The sequence below is a fragment of the Hibiscus syriacus genome, unplaced genomic scaffold (genome assembly GCF_006381635.1).
Source record: "Hibiscus syriacus cultivar Baekdansim isolate YM2019G1 unplaced genomic scaffold, ASM638163v2 tig00110933_pilon, whole genome shotgun sequence".
Classification (NCBI taxonomy): domain Eukaryota; kingdom Viridiplantae; phylum Streptophyta; class Magnoliopsida; order Malvales; family Malvaceae; genus Hibiscus; species Hibiscus syriacus.
Genome location: NW_024062919.1, coordinates 1,641,325 through 1,655,400, shown reverse-complemented (window position 1 = coordinate 1,655,400; position 14,076 = coordinate 1,641,325). Strand labels below are relative to the sequence as shown.

General features: G+C 32.4%; 4 protein-coding genes across 4 annotated transcripts; 3 read left to right on the top strand and 1 right to left on the bottom strand.

Annotated features, from left to right (window-relative positions):
• Positions 1-7,315: 7,315 nt before the first annotated feature.
• Positions 7,316-7,924, top strand: LOC120147105. The gene is made up of 2 exons (XM_039160554.1): positions 7,316-7,803; positions 7,848-7,924. The coding sequence occupies exons 1-2, from the start codon at positions 7,425-7,427 to the stop codon at positions 7,922-7,924; spliced, it is 456 nt and encodes a 151-aa protein (XP_039016485.1). The 5' UTR covers positions 7,316-7,424.
• On the top strand, positions 7,608-9,141 carry LOC120146954 (probable WRKY transcription factor 31). The gene is made up of 4 exons (XM_039160429.1): positions 7,608-7,613; positions 8,030-8,156; positions 8,244-8,357; positions 8,521-9,141. The coding sequence occupies exons 2-4, from the start codon at positions 8,073-8,075 to the stop codon at positions 9,094-9,096; spliced, it is 774 nt and encodes a 257-aa protein (XP_039016360.1). The 5' UTR covers positions 7,608-7,613; positions 8,030-8,072; the 3' UTR covers positions 9,097-9,141.
• A 1,870-nt stretch (positions 9,142-11,011) lies between these two features.
• On the top strand, positions 11,012-11,688 carry LOC120147104. The gene is made up of 3 exons (XM_039160553.1): positions 11,012-11,253; positions 11,314-11,381; positions 11,615-11,688. Exons 1-3 carry the CDS (start codon positions 11,012-11,014, stop codon positions 11,686-11,688), a joined length of 384 nt encoding a protein of 127 aa, XP_039016484.1.
• A 190-nt stretch (positions 11,689-11,878) lies between these two features.
• Positions 11,879-13,257, bottom strand: LOC120147127 (probable pectate lyase 16). The gene is made up of 4 exons (XM_039160571.1): positions 12,738-13,257; positions 12,544-12,695; positions 12,358-12,461; positions 11,879-12,290 (listed from the first exon to the last, which is right to left on the bottom strand). Exons 1-4 carry the CDS (start codon positions 13,255-13,257, stop codon positions 11,930-11,932), a joined length of 1,137 nt encoding a protein of 378 aa, XP_039016502.1. The 3' UTR covers positions 11,879-11,929.
• Between the last annotated feature and the right edge of the window lie 819 nt (positions 13,258-14,076).

Below are 14,076 nucleotides of genomic sequence, written 5' to 3'. Positions count from 1 at the left end.
ATATTTGATTTTGCTTAGAAGATCTAATGCATTAACTTATTAGACCAAGCAGTATTTCAAGAATTCTCCTCAAGTGGTTTGAGTTCGAGTAACAATATCTGCATGTGTGTGCGTTTAATCGAATCTATTTTTTTAAATGATATTTAAAGAGTTTTTTAATATTATTGCGGTAACAAATCATTTATCCTAATTAAAATTGAAAATTCATTGATAAATTTTACTTATTTAACAAGTATTAGAAAGAAAGAAAAAAAAACTTAATATTGGATCATTAAAATTGAAAATAACCGTTTTAAATAGTTTATTGCTCTCACGACAAACCTTTCTTGTGTTAGGATACTTTGGGCACTCACTCACGCGACACTTACCCAATACACACAATGTTTGTTGTATGATTGTGCCCTTTCCCCTTTGCTTTGCTTGACTTTGCCTCTTTGCTTTTCACGAGTTTTGTATTCATTGCTTGTATTTATGACAATGTGAACATGGCTTGCTGGATTTAGTGGCAAGTTTTCTTCAAAAGTCTTTATCCTAAAATTGGTCATATAATTATACCTATTTGTCTATTGGATAAAGTAATGGTCCCCGACTATAGGGTATTTTATTGAGTCCCTCAACTATTAAAAGTTACAAAATGATTACCAGACTATTCATATGTTCCAAACTCACTTTTTTCGTTAAAAAATTGACGACAGTTTAAGGTTGACGTTAACAAGTTGACTGAGATATTATAGTCATTTGAGATTTTGGGATCATATATTATCATATCACAGTCACCAGGTTAACGTCTAGCTCAAATTGTCGTCAATTTTTTAACAGAAAAGAACGAATTTGGAACATATGAATAGTCGGTGACCATTTTATAACTTTTAATAGTCGGAGGACTCAACAAAGCAATGTCCTATAGTCAAGGGACCATTTCATAACTTTTAATAGTCGAATGACCCAACAAAACATTGTCCAATAGTCAAGGGACCATTTCATAACTTTTAATAGTCGGGGACTCAATAAAGCATAATCCTATAATCAGGGGGCCATTTGTGTACTTTACCCTTTTCTATTTACGCACTTCTTTTAAAAGCGATATTTAAATTATATTTTTTATCGGTTTACCTTGAAATAACCAATAAGACTACGCCAAGGGGAATAAGGTATAGTTTAAATACCACTTTCTAACTTGGAAAAAGTTTAGGTATCTAGGTGGAAAGAGGGTATAGTTCAAGGACCAAGTTTTCAATTAAGTCTATTCAATATACAACAAGGGTAAACTACACCAAGGTCAGTAAAATGTGGGTAAGTTCCTATTTTCAGCACTAAAGTGTGAAAAGTTATGTTATAGTAACTAATATCATCGATTTGTAACAAAATGATTACTTAGTCGTGACACACTAGAGTAGCTGAAATTTCATTTTCTTTAACAAATTAGAACCCTTCAATTTAACCGCTCTAACGTGTCACTATTGAATGATTACTTATTACAAAAGTTTTCAAACTTCAATGGTGAAAACAGAAACTTACGTAAACTTTAATGACCCTTGGTTTAGTTTACCTATAAAACAAATAATTATAAACCGGATTGCAATCAACGGGGTTTGCTAACAAGATAGACAACGAAAGCATGTCCATGAAGCTAACAGTCGCAGTGGGGCTATTAAGGAGACGAGAGGATTGTTGCCATTGCCAACAAGAAAAAGAAGAACAAAAATTGAATCCAATACTCAATAATAATGGAGAGGCATGATCTGTAAGGAAGAAAACTATAGATTTGGTGTTTGAAATATAAATGTTGATATCATCTTTAAACTGAAAACGCCAATGTTGAATGACAGCCTTAAGGCCTTTTGCATATCCTATCCTATGCTTTAGAGGGCCTTTCATTTGTTTTTAAAGTAAACAAATACTTCTTCGCATGCTGCCTAATGTCGACCCGAATAGAGTTCAAACGGTTAATTCGATCATCGACCAAATTAAATTATCCAAAATTGAATTAACCTAATTTTTTCTTTAACCATTAACCGAATCGCTTTTTTTTTAAAATATTAATGGAACTGAAAAAAGGTTTGGTTAATTATATCCGTGGTTGAATTAACTAAATTTTTTGTAATTTTTTAGGTAGATTAAATTAAATTTAATAGATGTGTTTTTTTCATTTAGGTTAAAATTTGATTGTCTTTGTAAGTTTAATAGGTCTAGTATGATTAAAAAATAGTTGGACATTCCGGTGAGTTTTGAGTTTACAATCGAAAAAAATTATATAATTTATATATTTTTTATTATAACTAAAAATGTTACGAAAATAATAATATTTCTGGTTTCAATTTAAAATGTTATTATATCTAACTTAAAAATTATATAATTTATAAAAAATTTTTGCAACTGAAAGAATTATATGGTTTACAACTGATTTATCCCGTTTTTAATCTTATATTAAGAAGCGAACCAAAACCACTTATTTAAACCAGTTACTGAAATGGACATTTGCTTTTTGCATTTTCTTTGGTTATATTAAGAAATTTAGAACATATATTTATAGCAAGTTAACAACCACATGCACTGTAAATGGACCTCAAATATTTGGTCATGCCTCTCATTTATTCATCAAACAATTTTCGGTGTGTTTTCTTCTTGAACGTCTGAAAATAGCTGGCAATTACTTTGACTAATTTGACCATTATTCGCTTGGGGTGTGTGTTTTTTTAATCGTATTTGTCGTGCGCATAAAATACTTTTTTTCTCTCTCGATTTTAAGGTTTTACTTTGACTAATACAGACTGACTCGCATCGTACATTTAACTTTAGTGAGTGAGTCTTCCAGCAGAGATTGTTTGTTTATTTAAACGATATCAAATGTTTACCACTTAAAACACAATATATTATACAAAAATTATAATTAAAAAACTTAATATTTGTAATAAAATTACTCTTATTCATTATCAGTGTGTTACTAAAAATCTTTATTATTATTGTTTGATTTTTTTATACATTTAAATCCTAAAATCTAAAATACTAACTTCTCTATCTTAAATTGACTCTACATTATAAATCTTAAATCTTAACTAATACATGTAAAATTAAAATAAATAAACTTAGTTTATACAAGCATATATATTTTTTGGTTGAAAACAGGTGAAAGGGGCCGCCTAGCTACCCGTTATATCAGCTAATAACAATTCCTCAGCTTCCTTAGGGTAATTTTGCATAAATATTGTGTCTTCCTGATGCTTCCACATCTGTTTGACAACAAAGTCAGCAACACGATTGGCCTCTCTTGGTATGTGCTTCAGATCAACCACCCAATTTCTCCTTAATAGTTTCTCTCAATGTGTGAGTAACTTTTTATTTATTTATTGTGTAAACTTTTATCTACTTAAATTTTAAATCTTAAATTTTATAATTTTTTTTTTCCATTAATTTGAGTAAGTAAAATGTATTATCTGTTCAATATAACTTTCTAGCTACCCGTTATATCAGCTAATAACAATTCCTCAGCTTCCTTAGGGTAATTTTGCATAAATATTGTGTCTTCCTGATGCTTCCACATCTGTTTGACAACAAAGTCAGCAACACGATTGGCCTCTCTTGGTATGTGCTTCAGATCAACCACCCAATTTCTCCTTAATAGTTTCTCAATGTGTGAGTAACTTTTTATTTATTTATTGTGTAAACTTTTATCTACTTAAATTTTAAATCTTAAATTTTATAATTTTTTCCATTAATTTGAGTAAGTAAAATGTATTATCTGTTCAAATATAACTTTCAACCATTTGATATTGAATGCTCACGCCTTGACATTCATGATTCTCAAACCCATAATTTAAAAGAATAACAACAATTCATTTACTACCGATATCACTTGATTCATATTATATCCTAAATTTTAAATCTTGTTATATGTTATATTTACAGCGGGGATAGGATTTTACAGCGAAGAAGATGATAAACCACCCCTAGTGCCCTACATTAAAACTTCTTTTATACCCACGTTTAAAGCTGTGTGGAAACCGAAACTTTATGTTTCGTTTTTTATGGGAAAACTTTTGAATGGAATTAGGTTTACATTGGACCAAACCCTAATAGGCTCCCTTTTCCCCTTAGTATTCATACTTTGGATGTCGTATGTTTGAAAAGGAAACCTATGAGTTTCCTACTTTCTTTATGTAAGAGAGGGCATGATGGATATTATCGCATAAAAATTTTTAGTTTTATACTTTTATTTTTAAATTATTAAAAACGAAAATATGTTTGTTCGGTTCGTTTATGTTCACAACAAACTCGTTTATAAGCTTGTTTACTTGGATCTTCTTTTCATTTTATTTTTTTTACATTTTAAATACTGATAAAGATAGAAACTAAGCTGAATATAAGGTGAACTTTGAAGTTCAAACTGTGAAGATTAAAAAGATTAAGGACTAATGGCATAATTTCATCATTTTTCTTTTCCTTAAAAAAAGAGTAAAAATAGAGTTTTGGTTGTCAAGCATTAAACAACATTAATCATACATGTTCATGAACATTAAATTAATTTGTTGGTGGACGTTAAACGAATATGTTCTTAAACGTTAAATGAACGAACACAAATACCTTCAAAAATAAATAAACGAACACAAATAAGATACTCAAAATTTAAACGAATATGAACAAAACTTGAAAACTCTAAAAAATAATCAAATGATTACAGATAATAAATTATTCATTCAAACTCAATTAAGTTACGTCCCTAATTTTAAAAGCTAATTTTTTTTATATTAATATAAGGTAAGTATAAGGCAGTGTCTATTCAAAGAACACTTTTAACTATTTGATATTAAACGTTCACACCATTGATATTTATGATACTCTAATCAATTCGTCAAAAAATAATAATAATTTATTTATTATCGATATCATTTGATTCGTGATAAAATTGAAAGAATATAAAAAAAGATAACTAGTACAGCTAATATACAAAAAGTGGAAGCAAATTATTCGGCCCCACAAGTAAACAGTCAACTAGAAAATAGGAGACCAAGCCTAATTGGGCATTGGGCAACAAAATGAAAATCAAGGCCACTGCTCGATCCGGTCAAAGGTCATAACAGAGCCGGGCCGTCAAAATCATTGACTTGGCTTCCACCTTGCTCTATACCTCTCAATTTTTTTCCAATCACGTTGAAGGCGCCGCACCGTACGGGACGGTGGTTTTTTTCATTTTGAGTTTTTCTTGAGTTAATTACATCATATGTCCTTAGAGTATGACCCTTATTTTAAATTGATGCACAATATTTTAAATAATTCAATTTAATCCCTAAACTATGACTATAATTTTAAATTAGTCCTTCAACTTTCCAATATTGCAATTTCATCCCCAAATATAACATTCATTCTAAATTAGTCTCCAAACTTTTTAACATTCCAATTTCATCCTAAACTATGTGTATATACTAATCACATCCTTTGTTGATAAAATCATTAGACTAAGTTATATTATTATATGTTTGGAAAAAATTTAGGTTAAACTATGGTTGAAATTAATTATATATTTGGATGAATTTGGGGATCAAATTGAAATATTCAAAAGTTTGGGGACTAATTTGGAATAAGAGTCATAGTTTTAAGGATGAAATTTTAATATTTATAATTTTAAAAACCAATTTAAAATGAAGGTTATATTTTAAAGACATATAATGTAATTAACTCTGTTTTTAAAAAAGAGAAGTCAAACTCTTTGTTGACCAAATATTGAAGAAAATTTTTTGTTCTGAAAATGCTCACCTACTCCATTTTTAGATACCTATAGATAAAAACTATACAAATTTTTCACATTAAATTTTTTATTCATAAAAATTGATTTTTATTGATGATGATACGAGAATTATTAATCAGTCTCTTTTATCTCTTTTTATTTTTTTAATCATTTTACTATTGTTTTTCTAAATTAAATTTATCAACACAATTTCAGTTGGAGATTATTTAAGTATCTTATTATTTTATATTTATTTTTAATTATTTAGTTATTTTTCTCATGTCAATAAATATTCATAATTATCTCAAATATATCATTAAGATCAATTTTTATTATTGGATGATATCAAAAGAATTATAATTCCACGAACTAACTTATTTTAGTGGCTAAAAGAACTGTTGTTATTCTTATAGGTCATTGGTTAAAACACCAACTACTGCAAGGATAATTGTGAGTTCATTATTAAATGATTTTGAAATCACCTTTAGTAGGTGACCAAAATGTAACATCAAATATGATTTTAAAAAAAAATAATTGGGTGACTAAAACCATGGATGGACTAAGGGGGTGTGGTCGCACTCCCTAGAAATTTTAAATTCCGCTTATATATTAGGTGTTTTCTTTGTACTTAATATGAATTATTTGATTTCGCACCCCTTAATTTTTTATATTCACATTCCCGACAAAACTCCTACATCTCTCCCTGACTAAAACGAAACAAAAATGATAATTGGGTAATAAAATGTAATTTACCCTAGTTTAATTAATTTATCTTAAATTTTATAGACTATTTCAATTATGAACTGATTAATATTAAAGATTTGAACAAACAACCAGTTTGTCTAGTGGGATGAGGCACTAGGTCCCTTAAGCAAGGTCAGTGGTTCGAATTTTGACGTTTGCAAATGGAGCAAACTGAGTTAAGAGGATCGTCCTAGCGTCTACAGTATTCGATCTGAATTAATCGGACAACAGATTGAATACCAGTGAGGGTGAAACATAGGGTGAATTGCCAGCTGTCAAATTAACGATCTATCTCACTTAACAATAAAAACAAATTCCATAATTCTAAACTCAGATTAATTATTTCGGAATAAGTTATTTTCAGTCCCTAAACTTAATTACATATTTTCAATTTAATACTTAAATATTTTTATCTATATTAATTCCAAAAGTTGATTTTTATATTTTTAATAATGTAATATTATGATATTGTAACACATTGTATAATATCAAAGTGTCATATCACCATAATAACTAAAAATATTAGTGAAGTTGCCTAAGTAATTAAATGGAATATTATTTTTTTAGAAAATATGGGTTCGAGCATATGTATCTACAGGATGTGTACATTGTCAATAATTAAAAAAGATTTTGAACATATACTCCATATAATCATCTCATACTATTAAAAAGAGCGAGCGAAGTTGTTAACTTTAAAGCTAACATGAATATAAAATTAAGGATTAAATTGATAAAAATTACCACTTTCAGGGAGTAGAAGCTGTTTTGTCCCGAGGAATTATTATCTTGTAAATCCAAGGTATTGGTCTACGTTCCAAACCCTATTTTATAGGCGATTCCATTGCACCGGTGAAGACTTGTGACACTTGACAACATATATTTACTCCCGTTTCTCTCTTTCAACGCCATCTTACCACCATTTTCTTCTCTTTCTTTCTTTTCCCTTACACTTCTTTTCATGGACAAAGGATGGGATCTTACCCTTGATTCTACTTCTTTTTCTAATCTGTTTCCAGACAAGACCAGTTCCAATACTAAGCAGCAGCAGCAGCTAGACATGTTTCAGTTCTCCGTTTGTTCTTCCACCGGGGAGGACTGCCATGGAATAATCTCCTCCTCTTCTCCTTCCTCTTACGAGAACCGGCGGGTCGCCGTCGATGAGGTTGACTTTTTCTCCGATTATGTTGGGGATAAGAAGAAAATCAATGCTTTGACCGTCGTTAATGTCAAGGAGAGGTTTCATGGCGAAAGCGGTCCGGGCTCTGCGTTGGATGTTAATGTAAGCGTTCTTTTCAATGGTTTAATTCTACTTTTAGTCCCTATTATATACAAATTTTGTGATTTAGTAACTGAATAATTGTTCTTTTCTGTATTGTTTCAGGTGGCACAATTACAAGTGGAATTGAGACGCATGAGTGCCGAGAACCAGAAGCTAAAAGACATGGTTACTACTGTTAATAACAATTACACTGCTCTCCAAATGCGTCACGCAGCCTTAACGCAACATCAAAGAAACCGAGGCGGAGCCGATGAGATTGAAGAAGAAAACCGAGGAATCCATAGAGAAGAAAGCCCGGAATCCAACAAAGCTCGGAAGCTGAATCCGATGAAGCCAGTCGATAAATCCAGTACTGAGTCTACCATGAGAAAAGCTCGTGTCTCTGTCCGAGCTCGATCAGAAGCTCCCATGGTATACATATATATATATGTGTGTTTAATCCAATAATTGTAAGGATTTAATCTGAAATTTATTGTTGAGAACCTAATTGATATACAGATAAGTGATGGATGTCAATGGAGAAAATACGGACAAAAGATGGCAAAAGGAAATCCCTGCCCTCGAGCTTATTATCGATGTACAATGGCAGTTGGATGTCCCGTCAGAAAACAAGTATGTTTCAATGTTCATTGAACATAGGTTTACTTATGTCAAATTAAATTAATGGATTAAACTTCAAACTTTGCATAATAAAGGGACTAAAAAAATAATTAAACCTTCTATCTAGATTCCGAAGTATGGATCTAATTTGAATGATTTTTGGTGTAATTCCCAGGTTCAACGCTGCGCGGAAGATCGAACAATCTTGATAACAACTTACGAGGGGAACCACAACCACCCACTTCCTCCAGCTGCCATGTCGATGGCGTCGACGACGACTGCTGCGGCCACCATGTTGCTCTCAGGTTCAATGCACAGTGCCGATGGGATCATGAACCCAAATTTGCTCGCAAGAGCAATGCTTCCATGTTCTTCGATGGCAACGATTTCAACTTCGGCTCCATTTCCGACCGTAACACTGGACCTCACTCACTCACCAAACGCTCTGCAACTCCAAAGACCGACCACACAAACACAATCGCCTCAAGTATTTGGTCAAGTACTATATAATCAATCACAGTTCTCAGGCCTGCAGTTGTCTCAAGACGTGTCTTCTTCGCAGTTGCAGCAGCCTCAGTTAGCTGACAATGTGTGTGCTGCTGCCACGGTCGCCATTGCGAACGACCCGAGCTTCACCGCCGCGCTTGCGGCCGCTATTACCTCCATCATTGGTGGTGCTCACCCGAATAGTAGCAGCAAAGCTTCCAACAGCAACAACAACAAATATGATACCACAAATAGCAGACAATAATAGATTAGGACTCTTAGTTATATCAAACCATTGTTATTGGTTTTTGTTTTTCCATGTTTTCTCATTGGGGGAGGGTTAGAACTTAGAGAACATGTTCACAAATTTCATTCTTTCTTATTACTGTTTCATTTTTCATAGATTTATAGTTGTTTTCCATGCTTCGTTAGAATTCATTTCTTTTAACATACAGCATGTGTATTCTTTCATATGTATGCATGCATGTTAGTTCATGTGCATATCATCTATGATTCTATATATAAGTGTACTTCATAAAGCATAGTACTAAATTGCAGTTGCGATCGCGGTTGCGACTTCAATGTCACAGTTGTGAATATTGTGAATATTACGACACAATTTATTTCTTAAAAATAATATTGGTTTTATATTACAGATTTGGTTTGCGATATTGCAGTGACCTTGAGAAATTTTACGATAAGATCGTTACACTGACTTGTGACCACAATTTAGGGTTTGTTTGTTTAGCTGTAATTGGTTTTTCAGAAAATGAATTACTGGAATTTGAATTACTAGAATTTGAATTACTGGAAAATGAATTACTGAAATTTGAATTCTGGAAAATAAATTACATTTCTGTAAAATGAATTACATTTCTGGAAAATGAATTACATTTCTGGAAAACATCTGGAAAACGTTTTATGATGTTTGGAAGATGTTATTTAAACATTTTTTCGGTATATTTTAGTGAAATAAAATTTTATAAATTATATTAATTATTTATTAAAGTAATAGTACTATATTATATTTTAAAAATATTAATTAGTATATTTTAATATCTTTACTAAAATATTATTGAAATATATAAATAATATTATTCATTATTAAATATATAAAAATTTATTATATATTATTAAAATAAAAATATAATATCTTATATTATAATATAATTGATTATTTTATATAATATTAAAAATATAATATTATATTATAAATATTAATAAATATTTTTAAATATTTTAATTAATTTTGATGAAAATTAAAATATTTTTATTGAATGAAAATTAAATTTTGAAAATGAATGAAGTCATTTACAGCATTTGAAGGAAAATGTTTCCGGAAAATACGTGAAACAAAACGGGAAAACGGAAAACGAATTACGTGAAACAAACACGGGAAAAAATTTTCCGGAAAACGAATTACGTGAAACAAACACGGTAATTCGGGGAAAACCAATTCCGTAATTCCAATTACGGGAAACAAACAGACCCTTAATACAATGTTAAAAAATATTAAAAGTAAATGACATAAAACCCTTAAAATCTTAAAATTAGTATAATTATCCTAGATAAATATGCAATTTTATTATTTTATTTAAGTTTAAAGTATAACAAAAATTGAGTTCACCTGATTTAATATACTTTAAAATTAATAAAATTTAAATATATATTTAGAATTAAAATTAAAAATTATTTTTCTATAAGTAAGATATAATATTAATCTATTTAAATATTTGTATTCGTATCATTATTCGAGTTTTCATAAAAATCTTATATTTTAAAAATTAAAATATATAAGTTTTGATGAATTCATTATATGGTCATATGGATAGGTATTACACAGATTCTTTCTCTCATTAAGATTTCACTTTCATTTGATTGCTTGAAGCTCAAGCAAGCCTTTGCAGAACCAGTTCTGGACCTGTGGTGATATCCTTATAAGCTACCCTTTCGGAATTTGATGTTGGCTGTGGAAGCCTTATTACAAAAGCTTGCTTGCTTGCTTGCTCCGACCCCGGCAAGCTCGAGCTTCACACACCCTCCGGTAGATACCCTGTATGCAGCATTAGTTACTTCGATCCTCATATTCTCTTGACGGATCCATTTATGTGGAATTGCCGTGACGGCAATAACTCCTGTCCGACAAGACCTTCAGCCTTGACACAAGCACGCATTTATCCATGTCCCCTGAAAATGACTACCTCTTCTTCAACTGCAGCAAGGATCATGTGATCGTCGAGCCGAAGCCTAACTTCTGTCGAAGGTTTCCCGACGAGTGCGGTTCTTCATGTGATAGCGGTAGTTATCTTTGCAGGCATTTAACTGAATGTGCCACCCCAGTTCGTGGTAGTTTTTGCTGCTCGTACAACCCCAAGTGTTTTGGAGAACTGTTGGTGCAACTGCAGATTCTCCATATAACCAAGTACTTGAATATGAAATTCTGGTCGATTTCGATGCTCCGGTAACTACACTCTGCCTCCAGTAGTCCAGTGTCAGGATCCATATATGGGAGCCGGAACATGCGGATTCGATATGAACTTCCAGTGTCAGGTACGTTTTTCCTTTTTGAGCTTTGATTGCAATGAATTATCTGACTAGATTTTTGTCAATCATTGAATGCTTATATGTTCTGAAGACCATAACATTTCAAGGCACCATAGGACAGGAGTCATTGCAGGTTAAATTTTGAAAATTTCGGTCTAGCGTTTAATGATTTCTATGTAATGTACTTAGTATAAGGAAAAATGAAGATCAGGATTTCGACAATTCCGTATTGTTTGCAGGGACTGTAACTGCGGTTAAAGCTGCCGGAGCCATAGGAATTGGGATCAGCATTTGGTTCTTGAAGAAAGTATGAGCTAAAGCGCCTGTAACATGTGGGGTTCAAAGCAATGAGAGTAGGCTTTTCTAAACAAGTCTAAAGAGTGTAAAAACACAGTGAAAACCAAGCCTCAACCTTTATTATTTTCTTCCTAACTAACCATATGTTTCTTTATACCTTGAATAACACAATTACAATGCTTTTGGTAATCAAAAGTCGAATCGAGGAAGAAACAAGATACGACTAAACTAGTTTTACTGTCTTTTTTCCTTTTCTTTTATAGCATGCATGGTCTGTCAACAAGACAATGTAAAGGACCAGCATCAGATGTTAAATCAGGTACCATGTATCCTGGAGCAACAATGAATGCTTGAGCCATGGTGTAAAGAGGATCGGAACTTCCATGGCCCGACGGAACGAAATAAGCACCGTTTATAAACACATCTCTCGAACTCTGCCATCTCCAACTTTCCCAATTATTTGTTTCTCTCTTGGTAACCTCTTTCGACCCCGGATCATCGGAGGCTATGAAGTAATTTCCTTCGCTGAAAATGGTTGGATTAGCGCTGCCGCCGATGGCATACATCTTCCATTCATCGTATCGGTTGTTGGCAACATGAGCATAGCCTATCCGGACCCTGTCACGGCTATCAACTTACATCTATAAATCAGATCAAATGGCCACAAATATGGTTATAAACTTACCTTGGCATCCGCTCGATAAGTCCCTCCCCGAACCGGTTGAAAACTACAGTAACTTTCATAACTTCATCGGCGATAAAGTCGTCACTGTGGCCTAACAACATCACCTGCAATTTGGGTACAATCAATAGGTTAAAAGACAACAACGAAATCCATGACAAAAAAGGAAATCGAAATCAAAATGATGACTTTGTCATGTTCAGCGAAATAGTTATTAGAGATCGTGACATCGGTTGAAGCATGAATGACATCGATAAGTCCATCCGTCGAACTAGAGAGATAGCAGTGATCAATCCAAACGTTGGAAGAGGAATAAATGCTGATTGCATCCCCATCGCTGCCTCCGCGTTTCCCTACATACGTCGGGGAGTTCCGAATTAAACCAGCCGTCCCCGGCTTGCAATCATGTATGCTAATCCCATGGATGATAACATCGGTAACCCCATGGATCGTTATGCAGGGTCCGTACGCAATCTCAACGTTAACTCCTCTGCCATCGATGGTCTTGTAACTATTGACTATGAGTTCATTTTTGAGCGTGATAACCATGTCGGTAGAGAAAATGATCCAAAGCGGACTCGATTGAATAACACCGAAACGAAGCGTGCCGGGAGCAGGGTCTACCGGATCATCATAAGGGTTGGTAACTAAATATATCGGTCCATATTTCCCTCCTATCGATGCTTTCCCAAAGCCAACGGAACAATCGGCCAATGCCTCTAGGTTGGTAGCCCAGTTGATGGTTCGCCAACACGAGTCGATGATGTTCATAAGCTTCATGGAGGCGGTGGTGGAGGTATTGTATGGTATGAAGGTGGAGGCGTTGCCATGTGGGGATGAAAAAGCTAATTTAAAGAGAAGAAGTGAAAGCAATGGGAGAGAAGTGAAGGGAAGGGAAGCCATGGACTAGTGAGAATTAAAGTGAAAGATGTTTATAGGAGAATTGTTGAGTAGGTGACCCACACGATTTAAGGTAGGAAAAAAGATAGTTTTTCTTTTAGTTGAAAGTAGAATTTACATGTTGTACAAAACATGGTCTCCTTTTCTTCAAATGGTCTTGTTATCTGTTGTTTTGTTTGAATGATAAGCTAATCTTGGTTTCCCAGCAGAATTACACACAACACAAACATTATTATTATTATTATTATTATTATTATTATTATTATTATTAGTGAGTATTCAATCGAGTCGAATGAAAAAAAATCAAATAAACTGAAGGGTAAAGTTCATAAATGGTCTCTCGGGTATAGGGTGTTGTTTTATTGAGTCCTCTAACTATTAAAAGTTACAAAATGATCTATTGAGTATAAGACGTTTTGTTGAGTTCCGATTATAAAAATTACAAAATGATCACCCGACTATTCATATGTTTCAAAATCATCCTTTTCCATTTAAAAAATGACACACATCTAAAACCTACTGACTAAGATATGATAAACTCATATTTTAATGATGTCTACTAGCACTCTGTTACAAAATATAGTTAAAGTGAATCTGAGATCATATTTTATCATATCTCAGTCAACATGTTAACGTTCATCTAAGAAGGTCACCAATTTTTAACGAAAAAAATGAGTTTGGAACATATGAATAGTCAGGTGACAATTTTGTAACCTTTAATAGTCAATGGACTTAACAAAGCAACACCCTATAGTCGATGATCATTTATTTACTTTACCCTGAATTGAATTTATAAGTATTATTTTATCATTTAAATTTATT